The 21,760-nt window shown below is 41.3% G+C and overlaps 1 protein-coding gene across 1 annotated transcript in view; it reads right to left on the bottom strand.

Moving 5' to 3' along the window:
- Positions 1 to 21,760, bottom strand: part of PLEKHD1 (pleckstrin homology and coiled-coil domain containing D1) — a 44,380-nt gene that overhangs the window by 6,836 nt on the left and 15,784 nt on the right. The window contains exons 7-12 of the mRNA XM_043988432.1: positions 11,643 to 11,737; positions 4,549 to 4,642; positions 3,052 to 3,230; positions 2,502 to 2,634; positions 1,364 to 1,508; positions 96 to 245 (exon numbers count right to left, since the gene is read on the bottom strand). Of these exons, the coding sequence (XP_043844367.1) occupies positions 96 to 245; positions 1,364 to 1,508; positions 2,502 to 2,634; positions 3,052 to 3,230; positions 4,549 to 4,642; positions 11,643 to 11,737 (796 nt within the window). The remainder of the gene's footprint in view (positions 1 to 95; positions 246 to 1,363; positions 1,509 to 2,501; positions 2,635 to 3,051; positions 3,231 to 4,548; positions 4,643 to 11,642; positions 11,738 to 21,760) is intronic.

The following is a 21,760-nucleotide window of genomic DNA, read 5'->3' as shown; positions in this document are numbered from 1 at the left end:
CTATATCACTGAAGGCCAAAATATGATTGAGCCTTCTCTCTTCTTCCACCCCCACCCCTGCCCAAACCCAACAGAGGGATCTAGAAGGTGCTTACTATCATTCCAGGATGTGCTAGATCTCCTGCGGTGGAAGCGACAGCTTTTGATACGGCGGGTAGCGGCCTTGTGAATGTACACAGAGTTCTTCATGATGACCGGCATCTTGGCTTCCAGCTCAGCATTCCGTATACACTCCTCAAAGAACCCTGTGGGGAAAGGGCAATGGCAGAAATTGATGAGACATCCCAATACCCAGAGCCTCCTAAAGAATTCCAGGTTAGTCAGATTAGAAAATCAAGGGTTTAGGGGAAGCTAGGTGGCACAGTGGATAAAGCACCTGGCCTGGATTTAGGAGGACCTGAGTTCAAATCCGATCTCAGACACTTGACACTTACTAGCTGTGTGACCCTAGGCAAGTCACTTAACCCTTATTGCCCTGTTTAAAAAATTGTTTTTGTTTTTTTTTTAAATCAAGGGATTCCACTCCCCACTCCCCTAAAAAATTCCCCCAAATAAGAATGAAAAACCCCAATAATACAGAGAACTAGGGGAGTCAGTGGTTGGTGATATAGATAATGGCACTGGGTGCTTTGGAAAGAGGAAAATAGGAGGCAGTTAGGTGGCACAGTGGATAAAGCATTGGCCCTGGATTCAGGAAGACCTGAGTTCAAATCCAGCCTCAGACACTTAACACTTACTAGCTGTGTGACTCTGGGCAAGTCACTTAACCCTCATTGCCCCACCGGAAAAAAGAAAAAAAAAGTAGGAAAGAGGAAAATGGTTCAATCCTACCCTCTACCTTATCAGAAGGAGGAAGAAAAGACAAAACTCTCCCAAAGAGCAAATCTTTGATCAGGACACAGCAGAAGGGGGAGGAGGAAAAGGGGAGGCAGCAAAAGAGGGAAAGGAGAAGGAGGAATGGGATGAGAAGCAAAAGAAGGGGAGGAAGAGAGCAAGAAGGGAGGAAGAGTTAGAGGAGGAGGAGGAGAGGTAGGAGAAAAAAAGAGGGAGAAGCGAGCCAACATGTATTTACACAGGGACGTAAGTTTTCCAAAGCACTTCACATACATAATTTCATTTGATCCTCACCATAGCCCCATGAGATAGGTGCTTACAAGTATTATTCTCATTTCATAGATTAGGGAACTGAGGTTCAGCCAGCGACTCTTGGAGGTGGAATTTGAAACCTGGCTCATCCTGACTCCAAGGTCGGTCAGTGCTTTTTCAACTTACCCTACCAGGTTCTAAAAGGAACTACCTAGTGTTTCTTCTGGTCAGGTTTGGGATCTGGGTTAGCCTCAGGGTAGAAGGAAAGGAGACCTACTTTTCAGATGGCTGACATCAGCCCTCATCTTCTCTTCTTTTTCTTTGTTTCGAACCTTGGAGTTGAGCCCTTGTTCCAGGCTCCGCAGGGCTCCTTCTGCCTCCCGAAGCCTCCTCTCAAGGTCCATTCGAACTTTGACCTCAGCCTGAAGTGTGGGATTTGGGAAGTAGGAGAGAAACAGGTGTTGAGGAAGCACATCCTACCTCTTCCATGAAAACTTCTCTACTCTCCCTTGCTGGAAATGATACCTCTTTCCTGAATTCCTCTAGCCATTATTATCTGTGCTTATATGTGATACATCCCTTACTGCTGTGTTGCCATTTGTAAATATTCCTCATTTCCCTTACTAGACTTTAAGCTTCTGCATGGTCACCAAGCCTTGTATACAGAGGGTATTCATGAAATATATGCAGCTGATTAAGGCAGGATGCTTACTGAATTTGCTAACAGAGATGGAATCTCCTCCCCACACTGTCAAATAACCGTAGTTAGGAGGTGGGGCATTTTCTGTCATCATCCTAGACAAACACAGGTTAGTTCCTCTGCTCAAGAACCTTCAGCAGTCCCCTGTTGTCTCTAGGATAAAATATAAATTCCTCAGCTTGGCATTTAAAGTACTTCACAATCTGGTGCTGGCACACCTTTCTAGGTTTATTTCATATTATTCCTCTTCAGACATTTTATGTTCCAGCCAAATTGATCCACTTTTTACTCCTTAAACTTCCCATTCCATCTCCTACCACCATCCTTTTGCACAGGCTGTGCTCCTTGTCAGCTCTCCCTTTTACACTCCTTAGCTTCCTCCAAGGCTCAGCTGAGGTGCCACTTCCAAGGAAGCCTTTTCTGATTCCCTTAGTTATCGGTGTTCTCTCCATACTCTAATGATTAGGTATATCCATGTCTTCTTATATTGTCCCCCACTCTTGTAGGATGTAAGCTCCTTGAGGGCAAGAGCTCTCATTTCATTTTTGTATCCCCAGTACCTTGCGTATAGTGTACAACAAATCTTTTTAGATTGGTTTGGGTTGAGATGGGGAAACCCACATGGGGAGAAAGGAACACGAGAGAAAGGTCTAGTACACACATATCCCAAAGATAATTTGGGTGAAAAAAGGCACCTGTGGCCAGGGCTTAGCACCTTGAGGTCCCTCTCAGTCTGCTGCTTCTCCTCTGTCAGCTCCTGCAGAGAGTTCTGCAGGGCCTGTGACTGGGTGGAGTAGAATTCCCGCTCCTCCTCCAATGCCCGAGATCTTTCTTCATTTTCCTTCATCCTGTCCCAAGGAGGAGAGGCTTATGACTATCTCTACTCACCCAGTTCACTCCTCCAGGAAGGGAGTTAGGGAGGGCACTTCAGGAAATGACCCAGTCAGAGCACAGCCCTGGAAGGGTATGGGTGTGTTTGGGGGGAGGGAGGGGAGGAAGAGGTGTCAGAAAATGTTCCCAATCCTTTGCACACCTGCTTGGAGAAGCTCTATGACCCATAGATGACTTCAGCACCACAATCTTCTATTCCACATTAACTGTCAACTAGTGGAGACTATTTTTACCTCCATTTTATTGGTTGGGAAACTGACTCAGGGAGTAAGGAAAGTTACTCATCCATTTAGCAGTATAACTCAAGTGTCCTATTTTCCAGCTGAAAGAAACTCTGATTCCCAGATCCCCTTGCCAATCTTGTATTCTTTTACCTCTTCTCTGCAAGGAGTTTCTCCTCCAGAAGTTGTTGCATCTTCTCCTCAATTTGCCGCAGGTTGCAATGGAGGCCCCCATTGGGGTGTGGCTGCTCACTCTGATTGGCCAGAGCATCTGACTGGTTCTCATTCTCCTGCAGCATCTCCAAGGTTCTTTTCTTCTCTAAGGAGAGTTCCTAGGGTGGGAATGGAGGGGAAGGAACATAAATGAGGCACAACCCTTAGACTGCTAAGTAGTGTAGTGGAGAGAGAGCTAACAATGGAGTCAAGAAAACCCAAGTTTCAGATTCATTTGGGCAAGTCATTTAACCCTGCCTAACTCAGATTCCTTATCAGCAAAATAATGGTAATAATACGACCTACCTCCCAGGGCTGTTGTGAGGATAAAATGAGATAATATTTATAAAGAACTTTGCTCTCCTTTCTCAATATCATTTAAAGTCTCTTCTTTTTTTCCATAGAAGAAACTATTTCATCCTAAATGCCTTTTTTTCACAACCATCCAAAGTTTAATGATTTATGGAATTGGGGCAGCTAGGTGGCGCAGTGGATAGAGCACTGGCCCTGGATTCAGGAGGACCTGAGTTCAAATCCAGCCTCAGACACTTAACACTTACTAGCTGTGTGACCCTGGGCAAGTCACTTAACCCCAATTGCCTCACCAAAAAAAAATTTTTAAAGTCATCTAGTCTAACCCTCTCATTTTATCAATGAGAGAAATTAAACAATTTGCCCAAAGTCACATAGGTAGTAAGTAGCAGAGCTGCGCTTTGAACCTGTGACTCACATTAATCATACGTTCCACTGCCTCCATCAAGGACCATTTCAGGGAAGGGGTTTTGCATATTGTTCCATACAGTTTCAGGGGAATGAAAGATATTCTCCTTAATCACAACCCTTTCCCCCAGATTTCAGTGCTCACTTGGAGAAAACAAGGAGCAATAGAAGTATGGTCAGAGGGTAAGATTTTAGCTAGGACTTGAAGAAAGCCAAGGAAACCAGGAGGTAGAGCTAAGGAGGGAGGTCATTCCATGTGTTTGGAACAGCTGGTAAAAATGCCAGGAGTTGGGACATGAAGTGTCTTACACAAAGAACAGAATACTTTGCAGAATACCGGTGGTGGGGTTACCGCTTAACTTCTCTTGATGCACAAGTTACTTTGAGGGAATGTATGTCAGGAGGAAAGTGACCAGCAGACTTTTATCACTTTTATCCCCACTTAGTCTATTGGATTTTTGGATTTCTACTAAACAATATCATAACCAAGGCTGTTGTCCATTTCTACAAATTCAGAATTTGTAATAATAAGTGGATAGCTCCATGGGTTCCAGGAAGTGGAGTAAGCCAGTATTTTGGGCCCTGTTGGCTGGCAAGGGTTCCTGCAGGCCAATGTTCAAGAAGAGCTCTCAGAGCAAAGGCCTTTTCTTCTCCCAGTCCCCCTCACCTATTTAAATGTCCAAGTCTCAGTTTCTAGGATACCAGCCCCTTACTTACTTCCAATGTCTGCTGTAAGGACTCAGTGAGGTTCCTCAGTTCTTTCTTCTCTTGCTCCACTCCCTTGAGGCATCTTGCCGTCAGCTCCAACTCCCTAATGAGACAGATAATTTTATATCAGTAACCAAAAACTTAAACAAATATAACAACCAACTCAAAGTGTAAGTTTCCTGAGGGCAGATGGCATGTGTTTTACTTTTTTCTCTTTCTTCCTGGAATACCAAGTATTATGGTGCCATTTATACAACTCACAGAACCCATTTTGTAGCATCTTGAGAAACTTTATGCATGATCTGAAACTTCAGAGACACCTCCAGTATAAATTTATATGCAAATACCCAGCTTGTTCCCATACAGTTCTTTTTTTTTTTTTTTTTTTTTGGTGAGGCAATTGGGGTTAAGTGACTTGCTTCGGGTCACATAGCTAGTAAGTGTTAAGTGTCTGAGGCTGCATTTGAACTCAGGTCCTCCTGAATCCAGGGTCAGTGCTTTATCCACTGCGCCACCTAGCTGCCCCGGCCCCATACAGTTCTAAAATATGGCAAATCAGTGATCAGCTAGAGCAAATCAATATTCTGGAAGATCTTCTGTTTCCACATCCAAATGCTTTCAATCTTTCAATATAACAAATATTTGTTCAACATCTACTTAAGGGTTTACGAGATCAAGATCGTAGGTTTCGTTAAATTTAAGATGCTTAAAAAACACACTGTACCTAACAGAAATTCACAGTTCTTTAAAAAAAAATACAATCATATTTTTATATATTGAAATGTTTGAACTTATTGATAACTGTCAAGTTCACAATGCTCCGTATTCAATGTATTGATCACAATAATATGATCTTGTCAATTTGGGAATTCCCCTGAAGATGCACATGGCAACCTGTTCATCCTGCACAACTCTCATCCATATCCTTTCAAAAGTTGGCCACTGGGGGTCAGCCCAACATATTGAAACATTTTCTTCTGACATCAAAAGGATACCAGTGGAGCACTCTGACCATACTTCTATTGCTCCTTGTTTTCTCCAAGTGAGCACATTATTTTCTCTTTTTGTCAAAGTTGCTTGATAATATCTTTTACTTAGTCTTGTTATTCTCCAGAGTTTCTCATTTATTATATGTTGCAGCCTATCCACAGCCACTACACGGCTTTCCATTGGCCTCTCTGTAATATTCATCTTTAATTCTTTATAGACAGTGCTAGTCCATGTCTCTCTGCCATCCAGCGATACTGGTAAAATGTTTGTATTGAAAAGATGGCATTTTGATGTTATGGGAAGTTGTTGCGCCGTTTCAGTTGTGTCCAGCTCTCTGTAACCCCATTTGGGGTTTTCTTGGCAGAGATACTGGAGAGGTTTGCCATTTCCTTCTCCAGCTCATTCAACAGATGAGGAATTTAGGCAAACTGGATTAAATGACTTGCCCCGGGTCCCAGAGCTAGGAAATGTCTGAGGCTGGATTCAAACACATGAAAGATGAGTCTTCCTGATTGTGCTACCTAGCTGGGAAGTTAGGAGCCAGGTAAAAGTGCCTTTAAAAAATATTTCCTGAAAGAAATCTATCCAGCTCCCCTAGTCATTTTCAACTCTGGATCCAGCTTACTGTCAATACATATTGTCTGTTCCATATCTATATCTATATCTAAATCTATATCTATATCTATATCTTTATCTTTTTGGATAAGTTCTATTGGGTGTCCATTCATCTTCATGTTGAAATCTGGGCAATAGACATTCTTCACCCATTTGATCTTTCCTGTGTAGAAGAACAAGCTAAACTCCTTTGAGTGATTACATATCTTTTCCAGGAAGCTCTGCAATTCTTTAAGACTGGCCACAATCAACATGATGCTGTCTATAAAAAGGAAAATCTAGAGAATTACCATTCATAGGGAATTCTTCTTCAACCTGAACTCAGCACTGAGTCTCCTCTATCATAGTGGCAAATACTTTTAGCAGGCATACATCTCCATGTTTTATGCCTCATCTGACATTTATTATCAGAGGGTCATTGAAGATAATTACTTCTGAGAAATCCTAAATTATCCTGATATATGCAGACTTTATGAGTCTGTAAGGCAGTGTTTTATTTTACTGAGTCTAAAGCTTTTTTATAATAGATGAACAATTAACACAATAGGATCTTATATTTTCTACATCTTTTAGTCAGCAGTGAGATAATAACACTGTGGTCCATTTGCTTAATAATATTGCTTGGGAAAGCCTACTTGTTCCCTGCCAATGTCCTCTGTTCATGTATAGGTGATCCTCATAAATATTTTGTATGGATGGAAAAGTAGGTAGATAGATAGATAGATAGATAGTTATTGATGTTCTTTAGGTTGCTTTTTTATATAAAGGGAGGGGCGTCATTTTCTAAGTGTTCTTTTTTAACCAGGGCACACTAAAATTTCTCTAGGGGTCCCTGCAGCATAGGAAATCCCCTTAGAGGGCCACACATTTTATATGGGTCCTTATTACAAAGATCACCTGAAATTTCCCCATAATGAATCCCTGCCCCTGCAAGGGCAGTCCTCCTGGAATTCTAAATTACTCAATAACAGGACATTTAGGCTGAATTGGAGAAAATAGGAAAACAAAGTCAAGCAAGCCCAAAGATGGGCTGAGCTTCAGATAAAAGGAACTAAACACTAAGAATTGGTTACTTAGGGTTTCTAGGCACACAAAGCAAATCTTATCCTATGGACTTGCTGGGCACATAGTTTTTACAATAAATAAGTATTTTGTTGTTGTTTAATCATTTTTTAGTCATGTCTGACTTCATGACTCCTTTTTTGAGTTTTCTTCACAGAGATACTGTTTGCCATTGCCTTTCTGGCTGATTTTACAGCTGAGAAAACTAAGGCAAATAGTATTACATGACTAGCCTGGGGTCACACAACTAGTAAGTGTCTGAGGCTGGATTTGAACTCAGGTCTTCCTGGCTCCAGACCCAGAACTCTATCCATTGTGCCACCTAGCTGCTCCCAAAATAAGCATTTTAGATTTATTTAAATTAAGCAAGAAAACATGAGCATCTGAGCAGGCACCAGCATTTTATGATTCAAATGCTATACTTATCAGTAAGTAGCAATACTTAATTATTGAACAAATCAACAAATGAAAAATTGAGCAAAATCATCTCAAATGGGGCTGACTTGCAGGAGAACACATAGCAGAAAAACCAATTTTAAAACTATAGTCTTTTTAAAGAAATTGACAATCTCCCTAGGATTTTGTAAATTGAAATATCCAAAAAATGAAAGCCAGGATTAGAGAATCTCTATAGGGGTCCCCCAAATGTGAATGACTCAATTTCATTTCAAATGAGACACCACATTTAGCAAGGGTGCTCTGGGCCACTCGCCCAGATTCAGGTAGATATATTAACCCCTCAGTTCCCTCAGGGTTGGGGGTATCTCTTTTCTATTGCCATCAGCTACAGCCTCAACAAGGCAAGAATAAAGTAGAAACTTCACCCCCTACCCTAACTCCTAAGGATACTCTGTTTCCTATACCACCTTTATCTCTAGGAAGAGCAGGCTCACTTAGTACAATTTTTTTTTTTTGTGGGGCAGTAGGGGTTAAGTGACTTGCCCAGGGTCACACAGCTAGTAAGTGTCAAGTGTCTGAGACTGGCTTTGAACTCAGGTCCTCCTGAATCCAGGGCCGGTGCTTTATCCACTGCACTACCTAGCTGCCCCTCACTTAGTACAATTCTTACAGAATATTGGTTCCACCAAGTTCTTATCTAGACCTTCAGCTTTTCTACTTATCCAGACATTCCAAAGGTAAGCCATATTGTTCTTACATTGGTATTAATAACATTTGAGATTTTTCCATATTTTTGGTATGTTCCCCTCCTTTTGTATCCATCTTTCAATTGCATGGCCTCCAGTATATCCACTTGGAAGTATATACTTTTTCCAGGCTTTGTTCTCTTTAGTGCTATTTCTACTTACTCTATAAACACCTCAGGGAATGTAAAGTCAGAGTCCAAATGTGGTGGTTCCATTATCCTTGATGGAGAAAACAATTGGTTGAAATGGATTTTGCCAATCTTTTCCATTTTTCTTCTGTTTAATATTCTACTTTCCATTTTCATCCTTGGATGCCCTTCAGATGACTTGATTTACTTAGCTATCTTGCCACCCTTTCTTTAAACTAGTTTCATCTTCCACTATTTCTGCTTTATGAGAAAATATTGTTTATCACTATCAATTATCCTTCTTTATAAGATTTTTGTTCAGTCTCTTTTCAGTCTTTGTGACCCTATTCGGAATTTTCTTGGCAAAGATATCAGAGTGGTTTGCCATTTCCTTCTCCAGATCATTTTACAGATAAGAAACATGAAGCAAACAGGGTTAAGTGACTTGCTCAAGGTCACACAGGTAATAAGTATCTGAGGCCAGATTTGAACTAAGTTGAGTCTTCCTGCCTCCAAGGCCTGACACTCTATCCACTGCACCCTAGATTTTACATATGAGTCGATATTCTAACCCAGTGTTGTCTTTGGCAGCCATCTCTACATTCAACAAGTGGTCAGTTGTTTACTAAGGTGCTCTTTGAGCTCCCTGGGTCTTCCTGTTGTAACAATTAATTTACATTTGTTCAATTTATGGATGAAATTATGATCCTAGGTGTAGATGTCATTTCTATTATCTGTTTCCCATTTTAAAATTTTCAATAGTTTGTCTAAATGATTCAAAGGTAAATGTTAACTATGTGGGTTTATCTTTTTTCTCACAACTGACCTTTTTCTTTCTTTCTTTCTTTTTTTTTTGTGAGGCAATTGGGGTTAAGTGACTTGCCCAGGGTCACACAGCTAGTAATCCACCTAGCTGCCCCACAACTGACCTTTTTCATCATTTATTTCAAATTCTGACCTCACTGTTGATAAACTGATGTTCTGTCTAGAGACAGCTGACTCAGGGATAACTCCTTGGCAATATTAAGTCTTTTCCTGTCTTTTAAAATATTAATTTCATCCTTTATGATGTTATTTGGTACTCACCACGTCTAGTACCTTACTGATTTTTTAAAAGAAAATATTCATGATATAGAGATCTGAAGCTTCTGTATAAGCTGTGTCTTTGACTTTTCTCTCTTATTTTTCCTGATCCATACATTTCTACCCAGGTGTATGCTGGCAAATATTTAATAACCAGACAATTATTAAGTCCAGGTGGTCCTGGTTTGTAGCAATTGCTTCTCTCCTAGGTATAAATGCTCATACTGAAAATGTTAACTACCTGCTCTGAAAGCCGACTGGAGTCGGCTCCAGCACACTCCTGTTTCTACCTAGCTTCACCTTTTCCCACATTTGCATTGAAGTCATCAGTCTATGTTGTTTTAATATGGAGGGTCTCATCATGGAATTTCTCTACTGTCCCATCTTCAGCAACTGATGGTGATCTAGAAGCTGCAATTATTTTCATTGTGGTCTCTTTGTAAATACTTACCATTAGCAGGGGTGTAGGGAATAAATATTTATTAAGGACCTACTATGTGCCAGGTACTATGCTAAGCACTACAATTATGAACTCATTTGATCCTCACAGTAGCCTCTCAAGGTAGGTGCTGTTATGATACCCCATTTTACATTTGAAGAAACTGTGGCAGACAGAGGCTAAATTTTTGCCCAGGGTCCCAAAGCTAGTAAGTATCTGAGGTGTGATTTGAAGTCAGGTTTACCCATTGCACCACCAACTGCCTATAGGTGATCAAATACCCCCTGGCAGATAGAGATGAATGAGTAGTACTCTTTAAAACACATTTATTGTTTTTTTATTTTATTATTATTATTATTATTTTGGCGAGGCAACGGGGGTTAAGTGACTTGCCCAGGGTTACACAGCTAGTAAGTGTCAAGTGTCTGAGGCTGGCTTTGAACTCAGGTCCTCCTGAATCCAGGGCCGGTGCTTTATCCACTGCACCACCTAGCTGCCCCACTTTTATCGTTTTTAAAGCAAAGATTAGAAATTCTCCCAATGGTTCCTGGGCATAAGATTAAGTGTAATGGACCAACTAGGTGGCTCAGTGGATAGAGCACCAGCCCTAGAGTCAGGAGGACCTGAGTTCAAAGCCAGCCTCAGACACTTAACACTTACTGGCTGTGTGACCCTGGGCAAGTCACTTAACCCCAATTGCCTCACCAAAAAAAAAAAAAAGATTAAGTCTATAAACATTGTTCAGGTATGGGATCGAATAATGGATTTTTTTGTTATTAAATAAGTTTGATTGATGCCTATTGTTTTAAAAAAGTACCTGGGTTTGAATTTCTACCTGCTATTCACTACTTGTGAAACCTTGGGGAAGCCTCTTAACTTCTGTGGGCCTTAGTTTCCTCTTTTGTAATATGAGGGAGATGAGGGGGTGATCACTAAGGCTACTTCCATCTCTGAGTCCTACGAACTTACCAGCTCAGCCCTGGGTATTGTCAAATTGGGGCAATGCCCCAGTATAGTTATGAATTAACGTATTGTTCTTGCTACTATTTTTTTTTTTTAGTGATGCAATTGGGGTTAAGTGACTTGCCCAGGGTCACACAGCTAGTAAGTGTTAAGTGTCTGAGGCCAGATTTGAACCCAGGTACTCCTGACTCCAGGGCTGGTGCTCTATCCACTGCGCCACCTAGCTGCCCCCTTTTGCTACTTTTTTTTTTTTTTTTTTTTGCAGGGCAAAGGGGGTTAAGTGACTTGCCTGGGGTCACACAGCTAGTAAGTGTCGAGTGTATGAGGCCAGATTTGAACTCAGGTACTCCTGACTCCAGGGCTGGTGCTTTAGCCACTATGCTACCTAGCCGCCCCACATCTTGCTACTATTTTTAAGGCAGATAATTAAAAAATGGAAGATACTCAGCTATGTCAAATAGGCCCTTCTCAATACCCATCTATAAAATGAGGAGCTTGCCCCAGAGGATCACCAAGGAACCTTCCAACTCTAGCCATCTGTGAAGCCATAGGGAACTAGGCCAGTTCTGTCTAGAGTCTGAATGCTTTAGGTCATTCAGGGGTGGGGACCTGTCTCTCGCTCCCTCCTCCCATCCAGGCAGGTTCTTCCTCCATCCCCTTGGGCACTACTGTGAGTACCTCTTGATTTGCTCCTGCTCCATCCTCAACTCCTGAACTACTTCCTCAAACTGTTGCTTCTCAGCCTCCAGAATCTGGTTGAGCCGCTCGAGTTCCTGAAGGGAAACAAAGAGAGAAAGGGGAGTTTCTCAGCAAGTTCTTGCGGTCAAGTTCTTGCTTTCCTTGATCCACTACAAGGAGGAGATGAGCTCTCTCTGTAGTATCACCAACTCAGGAGCTGTGGAACCTTCTATGAACGGGAATGATACTGCCAGGATTGGCTTGTCATCAAGTTGGGCCATTCCTTCTTGGTCTCTGTCTCTCAGTCAATTGGTTAAATAGCATCTATTAAAAACCCACCATGATACATGCCAGAACAACATCATATGCAGATTCTACCTTTGTTACAGAAGAAAAATAGTTAATAAAAATCAATACAAGATTCTGTCTGAATAGTTAGTCTCCTGCCTCTCTGTTGAGAGAAAGGAAATAAATGTTTTAATATCTGTTCTTCTGTATCATTTTTCAGTTTTTCAGAGTTCAGCTTCTTAGAGAGGTGGAAGGGGACTTAGAGATCATCTAATCTAACTCCATTTTATTTATATATTTTTTAAATAAGAAAAATTAATTAACAAAACCCAACTTTCTCTCTTCCAGTTCTCCATAAGAGGGGGTGGAGGTGCGGTAGGCCAGAGGGAATATAAGAAAAATGAAACCCTTAAAAAGATATGCATCAATTCCTTCATTTTTAGAGGAACTAATGGAATCCCAGAGAAGCAAAGTGACCTTGCTTAAGGTCACACAGCTAGGACACTGTAAGGGCTGAGCCAGGCTTTAAAGTCCTCTGACTCTAAATCTAGAACTCCTCTTCACCATACTCCCCTTACAAACAGCCTGTACTCTCATTTGCTATTGTTCTTACTCTGGCCTCTGGCCTTACAGAACAGTGCAACATGTGTTTTTTGTTTGTTTTTTTAAATAACCATTAGAGTGTTTTGTATACAATTTCTCATGTAAGTAGTTAAAAGGAAATACTAATCCAAATGTCAGAGACCCTCCAAAGACATCAAAAAAGGAATAAGCCAAAAAGACCTCTTAGGATCTCAGCTTTCATGTTCTTTTTGTTTTAGTGAGGCAATTGGGGTTAAGTGACTTGCCCAGGGTCACACAGCTAGTAAGTGTTAAGTGTCTGAGGCCGGATTTGAACTCAGGTACTCCTGATTCCAGGGCCGGTGCTCTATCCACTACGCCACCTAGCTGCCCCTGCTTTCATGTTCTTTTGCACAGAAGAAGCTTGTTCTGAAGCAAAGGGGAATTAGAAGATCTAGAACTGGTGACTAAAGAGAGCCTGAGCAGTAACTTCAACTATATCAATTAATCAATGGGTGGCGTCATAGCGCACAGAATGTTGGTTTTGGAGTTAGGAAGATTCATCATCCTGAGTTCAAATCTGGCTTCAGACAGTTACCAATTATGAGACCCTGGGAAAATGATTTAACCTTGTCTGCCTCAGTTTGTCATCTGTAAAATGAGCTAGAGAAAGAAATGGCAAATCAATCCAGGATCTTTGTTAAGAAAAATGGGGTCATGGGGGCAGCTAGGTAGGACAGTGGATAAAGCACTGGCCCTGGATTCAGGAGGACCTGAGTTCAAATTCGGCCTCAGACACTTGACACTTACTAGCTGTGTGACCCTGGGCAAGTCACTTAACCCTCATTGCCCCGCAAAAAAAGAAAAAAGAAAGAAAAAGGGGGTCACAAAGAGTAGGATACAACTGAAACAACTGAACAACATTTATTGAGGATCCCCATGTGTTCAGTTGTGTGTTCTCTAAAGCAGCAGGTCCTCAAAGTGTGGTCTACCTAACACCCTTTCAGGGGATCCGGGAGGTTAAAACTATTTTTGTAACAATACTAAGATGTTATTTGACTATTAAAATACTCTTCCCTTTTCTAACTACCTATCTTTGTGAGGCCGGATTTTCTTCATAGACTTCAGCCAAAACAACATATCACAACAGATTAAATGCAGAAGCAGATATGGGAATCCAGTTATCTTCTATTAAGACATCCATTAAAGAAATTTGCAAAAATATGTAAAACAATGCCACTCTTCTCACTGAATGTTATTGTTTTGGAAAATATAGCTATTTCTCATTAAATGTTATTAATGTTGACATGTAATAGGAGCATTATCATTTTTTTAAATGAATAAATAAATATTTTTACATTTTTTATCCATTTTAATTTTTAATACAATAATTATTGATAGATATTGCTCACATAAACAAAAGCTATTTAGGGTTATTTATAATTTTTAAGAGTGTAAAGGAGTCCTGAGACCAAAAAAGGTTGGACATGGCTCAACCAGAATAAGGGAAATCCAGAGGAAACTTGAGGGAAGCTTTATAGGAACACAGACCCAGAGCTGGACAGGACCTTAAAGGTAATCTATTCCAAAGGTCTTACTGTGCAAATGAAGAATCTGAGGCCCAGAAAGAAATGAATTGTCCGAGTTCACATGGGTATTAAGTAGCCATGCAGAGAGTCAAACCACAGTGTCCTGACTCTCAATCCAGCATGCCTTCCACCATGCCGTCCCTCTGTGTAGTGTTCTGAGGCATTCTGTAGGGATTATTAGGCATTCTGTTTTTGTAAAAAGGCTTCTTTTTAAAATTACCAGTATGTATATTGTTATTTCTGAATTCAACTCCATTTCTTCTAGCTTTAAATTGTGCTTATTTTTAGCCTCTAGCAGGATATTCCTTCCCCAAGGTATTTTAAAAGGCCTTTGCTAGAGAGAAAAAAGTATAAATTTTACCACTTGATAAGGAGAAACAGAAGTAAGGCTGAGGCCTGGAAAATTGACTTATAAAGTTGTTTCCTGTTTAGGTTGAAGGCTTTAAGGTTAGGAGACAAGGAAATATAAAGAAAATTTAAAGAAAAAGTCCTTTTATATGTAAAGCAAATATTCCACACCTTAGAAAAAGTCTGAAGTCTGAATATCTCAATTACATATGATGAAGTCAACAAGAGAATGTACTTTTCCCAGGACACAGACAACTTTAAAACCTCAGTTGCCAACCAATCATCTGCATAAGACCCATGAAGAATCTGGGAAGTAGAACTTGACTGATTATGGTAAGTAAAAGCAGACTCCCATTTCTGAGAAAAACCACCTTTGAACCCGGAAGCACTATACAACAAAAGAGGCTAAACCTCTCCTAGGTCCTCCTTGAAGGTGACAAAGCTCTAAGACAGGGCTTCTAAAATTTTTTCTACTCATGACCCTCTTTTTACCTGAAAAATTTTTACGCAACCCTAGGTATATAGGTATATACATAACCCTTTATTGTTTATTTTACTTTATTTTAATTTTTAGTGAGGCAATTGGGGTTAAGTGACTTGCCCAGGGTCACACAGCTAGTAAGTGTCAAGTGTCTGAGGACAGATTTGAACTCAGGTCCTCCTGAATCTGTGGCTGGTGCTTTATCCACTGCGCCACCTAGCTGCCCCCATAACCCTTTACTGTTGCCAATTTTTTCAATACCTCCACATTCAATTCCTTGACCCCATATGGCATTGCAACCCACAGTTTAAGAAGCTAGGCTCTAAGAAACTAAAAGAGGAGAGGCTTCTGCCATTCCTAGGTGAAAGGAGTGCTATAATAGTTGCCATGAAAAGGGCCAGGGGATGAAGATGGTAAGGACTGCCCACCAAAAAATGATCCCAGGAAATCCAGCAGGATGACTCATCTCTTAGAGAAACAATGCCTTGAGAAGAGCAATCTGGGGCAGGGCAACTTATCTGCCTGGTCCAGTCTGGCAATGGTCCAGTGGCTAAGCAACCTGCCAAATCCAGTTCATTAGCTGCTTACCCTGGTGAGGAAATGCTTTATAACTATTGTTCTTGCTATAGCATTTGAGTAAATGCTTTATACTAAAGAACTACTTGGATCTACAGGGTGATTCTTTTTGTTTGTTTGTTTGTTTGTTTGTTTTAGTGAGGCAATTGGGGTTAAGTGACTTGCCCAGGGTCACACAGCTAGTAAGTGTTAAGTGTCTGAGGCCGGACTTGAACTCAGGTATTCCTGACTCCAGGGCCGGTGCTCTATCCACTGTGCTACCTAGCTGCCCTGGATCTACAGGGTGATTCTTAAAGGAAAGCACACCAGTTGGGGCTAATGAGCAATAGTGTTAATGGGATAGCCACACAAGGTTATTTCTAGGACCCTTGAGAGTAATGGCATCTACCTTCTAGAGACCCAACTGAACAGTCCAAGTGCCAGGGGGCAGGTAGGTGGTGAAGTAGATAGAGCATTGACCCTGAAGTTGGGAGGACCTGAGTTAAAATCTCACCTTGGACACTTACTAGCTGTGTGACCCTGGACAAGTCACTTAATCCCAATTGCCTTAAACATCTAGGGCCATCTCCAGTCATCTTGATATATAGCTTGCTATTGGACCCAGATGTCTCTGGAGGAGAGAGTGAGGTTGGTGACCTTAAACAGCCATCCTTCACTTAAATCCAATTCACTGCAAAGTTATGACATCACCCTGATGTCATAGTCCTCTTCAAGAATGAAGGACAGGGGGGCAGCTAGGTGGTGCAGTGGATAGAGCACCGGCCCTGGAGTCAGGAGGACCTGAGTTCAAATCCGGCCTCAGACACTTAACACTCACTAGCTGTGTGACCCTGGGCAAGTCACTTAACCCCAATTGCCTCCAAAAAAAAAAAAAAGAATGAAGGACAAACAACCAGTGCTGGGATAGCCCTGAGAAAGCATTACACACATAAAAGGGAGAGAAATTTCATGAGAAATCCTCCAATTTCCATCTTCAACATTGCTGTCCTATTTTCTTTTTTTCTTATAATCAGTAATAGTATTGTTATAATCATCATTTCAGATTCCTGCCCCACTTTACCCTCTCCCCCTACACCCCCACACTGAAGCCTGGATTGTTGACTATGAACTGATATAAATTGTATTTTATCTCTACTTGCCTCATAAATTTCATCTAAAAAATGAAACACGAGTTAGCAATATCATAGTATCAAGGTCTCACAATTTTCTTTTTATTATAAAGTATCAATGACTTCAAAAATCCCTCTCTTGGAACATTCGGGAGAGCTGATAGGAGCAACAACTGTAACAAGAAAAGCAGCAACATTTCTCAGTGGCCTCAAACTCTCCAGACAAGGATGGAGTTGGCACAGTTAGCAGTCTGAAAGAGATCTGAGGGTTGAAGGGAGTATAATAAACTCGGGATGAGTCAGAAGGACAATATGGCAGTCAAAAAAGCTAACGTGATTTGGGACTGCATTAAGACAAGCACTGTTTCCAGAGTTATGATGGTCCTGCTGTATTCTGCTCTCATCGGACCTCATCTGTTGTACTGTGCTCAATACCGAGCACTATGGCTTAGGAAGGGCATTGATAAGCTAGACGGGGTCCAGAGGAGGGAAACCAGGGCAGTAAGTCTATGCTATTTGAAGATCAGTTGAAGGAATTGGAAATACTAAGTTTGGAGAAGAAAAGACTCAGAGGGGACACAACAGCTGTGTTCATATACTTGTTCTGTGTGGCACAAGAGGACAGAACCAGGCACAGAGTGTTGGAGATGCCAAGAGGCAAAGTAAGGTCTGATGTCAAGGAAAACTTACTCATGATTAGAGTAGTCCAAAAGTGGATTGGGTGGTGGCTCCCCCCTCCTTAGGGGTCTTCAAGCAGAGGCAGATCACTTGTCAGATATGTTTTTTTGGGGAAGGGTGGGAGGGTGGCAGAGATTCCTTTCATGTATAAGTCAAACCAGGTTTTGTGAAATCCCTTCCAACTCTAAATCCTGTGATTCTTCCCAGCCCCCCATAACCATTTTAAAAGCTCTTAGAATTCACAAAGATGCACTTACTAGCTGTGTGACCCTGGGCAAGTCACTTAACCCTCATTGCCCCACAAAAAAAAAAAAAGAATTCACAAAGATGAATTGGCTATTCCGGGAAACCTTGATGCTGGGGCAAAACAATTTGGGAATAGAATAAAATTCTAGAACCCCAAAGGGCAGTGAGGTGGTGCAGTGGATAGAGTGCTGGGCCTGGAGCCAGAAGACTCACCTTTCTGAGTTCAAATCCAGCCTTAGACACTTACTAGCTGTGTGAGCTTGGGCAAGTCATGTAACTCTATTTGCCTCAGTTTCCTAAGCAAGTCAGTTACCCTGGTTTGCCTCAGTTTCCTCATCTGCAAAATGAGCTGGAGAAGAAAATTGCAAACTACTCCAGTATCTGTCAAAAAAACAACCCATGGCCAGTTGAACACAGCTGGACAACTCAAAAACAACAAATTCTCCAATAGTGTTTGACATTTAGTAGCCACTTAATAAATGCTTTTTGATTTAATTGAATTGATCATAAAATAATGCTTTTGTTTTAAGGCAGTATAGCTAGCATAGCTGCCCAGATCCCCACTTCCTCTAGTTTCCTAGCCCTGAAAAGAGGCAGCTCCCTCAAATAGGCTCCCTTTCAAATAGATAGTCCAGTTTCTAAACCTTTCTCCCTCATTTAGTATACTGCTAAACTTTGTGACCCCATTGTGGTCACAAAGTAGTTAATTCTTTGAAAACTAAAATGTGAAACTATCCCAAGTCATAATGGAAACCAACCAACACAGCTATTCCAACTATGGAAAGAGCTGCTTTAGGTGATAATCAAATCTTTGTCACTGGAAATGTTTAAGGAAAGCCTGAATGTCAAGAGTATAATAGAGGAAACAGTTCAGCTAGGCCCTCATTAGGGAGAATAATGAATTCCCTGACGTGGTTGCATGAATTCAAATTGACACTATTCGAAGTTATAATTATATAAAAATGATGGTGCTTAGTTCCAGCCCAATGGGGAAATGCAGCGCTAATTCTAATGTGACCATGTCAGGGATTTCTTCTCACTCATTGGGACCTGGCTGTAACTCTCTTTTGTACAGTGTTCTAACATATAATCACAGTGCAGTGTGGCAGAAAGAAAGTACTAGATTTAAATCAGAGGACCTGGGTTGGAATCTTGGATCTGCCATTTCCTACCTTTGAGATCATGGGCAAGTATATCCTTGAACTTCTCTGGGCCTGGATTTTCTCATTAGTCAAATGAGAGAGTTGGACTAGATAATCTCTATGTCCCTGTGAACTCCAGGATTCTAAGATTCTAACCCCTCCTGCTTGGATGTTTTCAGTTCCTCTATTTAATCTGTGCGTATTTAGGGAGGTTAGTCAGTGTTTGCTTTTACCTTCTGATTTCTCCTAATCCTAGTGTCTTCCTTCTGGTAATGATCTTTAATTTATCCTGTATGTTGCTTGTTTGCACATGGCTGTTTGCATGTTGTCTCTCATTTTAGGCTGTAAACTCCTTGAGGGCAGGGACTATCTTTTGCCTTTCTTTGTATTCTCAGCACTTAGCACAGTGCCTGGAACAGAGTAGGCACTTTAATAAATGTTTATTGACTGATTGACTTCAACAACTGTAAACCCTCATGAAGAAATAGAAAAGCAAACACTATACCCTTCTGGTGATGGAGAGGGAATACAGATTGTGAACATTTCTCAGCATACTAAGGCTCACAGAGGTGATGGGCAGTGATCCCAGAAATCTTCTAAATGCATAGATGGGCAGATGAGGAATAAGAAAATATGTTTCTATAGCACTTCAGGGTTTACAAAGCCCTTTTTCTCCATGACAGCCCTGTGATGTAAGCGGTGCCAGCTCATTTTACTGAGGAGAAAAGGAAGGCCAGCAGGTTAAGTACCTTACTCAAAATGCAAGAACCTAAAATCAGATCCAAGTGTCTTGACTGCAAGTCCATTTTTCTTTCCCCATATCATCTTCTCATTCCATTTTTATAACTCTAAACACATCTGTCCTCAGCTCAACTTTCCATGTATATACCATAAGCCAGTTTCTTACCTTGTACCCTGAATTGCAGGACCTTTTCTGTTTATGGAAAGGAAATTTGGGCAGCTAGGTGGTGCAGTGGATAGAGTGCTGGAGCTGGAGCCAGGAAGACCTGAGTTCAAATCTGGTTTCAGACACTTACTGACTGTGTGACCCTGGGCAAGTCATTTAATCCTGTTTGACTCAGTTTCCTCATGCGTAAAATGAAGTGGAGAAGGAAATGGCAAACCACTCCAGCATTTTTGCCAAGAAAACCCCAAATGAGGTCAGAGAGAGTTGGATACAACTGAAACAACTGAGCAGCACATAGATGGAATATAAAAATAATATTAAGGACTGGAATCATTATTCATTCATTCCTTCCTTCAACCTGTATTTATTAAATGTTTTTTTATGTGCCAAGCACTGTTCAAGGAATTTTTTTTAATACAAAGAACAAATGAAACAGTTCCTGACACACACAAAAAAACCCCAACCCTTTCTTTCTTTCTTTCTTTTTTTTTTTTTTGCAAGGCAATGAGGGTTAAGTAACTTGCCCAGGGTCATACAGCTAGTAAGTGTCAAGTGTCTGAGGCCAGATTTGAATTCAGTTCCAGGGCCGGTGCTCTATCCACTGCACCACCTAGCTGCCCCCCCTCCCCAACCCTTTTTAAAGATTCAAAGCACTTTAAAACAAATTCATCAATCTTCATGATTTTGAGAATGAGGAATGGTGATTTTTAGTATACCCATTCTGCAGGTAGAAAAACTGGGGCACGGGAAAGGCCTTGTTGGTGGGACTCAGTGATAGAAGCAGGAATTGAATCCTTTCTCACTATTCTGGATGTAAAATCTAGAGATCGTTGTCTCCAAGAGGATATAAGCAAGGAAATTTTTATCCATCTCTTTCCTGCCCCAGGATAAGTGGACTCAGAACCTCCTGTGGCACCATCTGGACCTAGGGTTGATATACTTGACATTCTAAGACTACATAATGGGTAGTTCAGTTCAGCCAGGTCTTATTGAGTGCAATATGTCTTTAAATGGGGCCTTTTCAAAGTGGGCCACTGCTGCCCTCATTCTATGGCGTGAGTCCTAGATGTTTTGTCTAAATTTTCCTCCAGCCTGCTGCTGCCCCAGATTTCATGGCTCTGACAGATAAGGCTGTCTCTCCTCTGGCCAAGATGTCTGTATCATACACATCTGCCTGTCAGGCTACTGTTAAACTACCTTGCTTCTTGACCACAAGAAGGAAGGGAATAAGCATTTAAATAGCTCATTACTATGTGCCAGCTCCTGTGCTAAGTGATTTTACAAATATCTCTTTTGATCCTCACAACAACCCTGTGAAGTAAGTGCTATTACTATCCTTATTTTATAGAATAGATGCTATTATTATCTCCATTTTACAGTTGAGGAAACTGAGGCAGACAGAGATTAAATAACTTGTCCGGGGTCACACAGCTAGTAAGTGTGTAAGACCAGATTTGAACACAGGTCTTCTTGACTCCAGACCCAGAACTCTATCCACTCTACCACTTAGCTGCCTGTGTTTCAGAACTCAACAAGGGGGATATTATCTATTTAATGGGTGATACCACCTAAAGCCAGACATTAACCAAGAAACAAATAAGATTGGGTAAGGTATTATCATTAGTCAGACAAAGGCTGAGGGACAAGGGCTGAGCCTCAAGGGGGTTGGCTGAGACAGACATTCTCTTTTGCCTAGAGAGAGGGTGGGAAGAAGAAGCAGAGGAGAAAGGAGAGAAAACAGCAATAGGACCTCCCATCACTGATGGCTTCCACCCATGACTTGGAAGCCCTGTCCCTCAGTGACATCACTTGCATGATAGTGCCAATGATCCTTCCCACCTGGGTTGTTTGAACAACCTCCACAGAGCAGCCAGGGTGAATTCCTGGAAATTTGGCAGTTTCTAGGGATGACCAGCTAGAGATTTTGTAGAGGTCTCAATGAGAAATAGTACAGGTTACTCCATAGGCAAAATGCCTGGTTACTCTCTGAATTGCATCCTGGAAAGATGTCAGAAGTACCCTCAGAAGTCATGTAGAACCAATCTTCTTTCCACTGCAAGAATTAGACCTGTGATACCCCATACAGATTATCATCAAATGCCACCTTCTCTATGAGTCTTTCCCAGAGTGCATCCCTCATCTGAACTATCACAGCTTTTTGTATCTCTCTTAATGCATGTTTACATTCTGCCT

The sequence above is a fragment of the Dromiciops gliroides genome, chromosome 2, assembly GCF_019393635.1.
Source record: "Dromiciops gliroides isolate mDroGli1 chromosome 2, mDroGli1.pri, whole genome shotgun sequence".
NCBI classification, from domain to species: domain Eukaryota; kingdom Metazoa; phylum Chordata; class Mammalia; order Microbiotheria; family Microbiotheriidae; genus Dromiciops; species Dromiciops gliroides.
The sequence above is the reverse complement of the archived record's forward strand: the minus strand, read 5'-3'. Positions and strand labels throughout refer to the sequence as shown.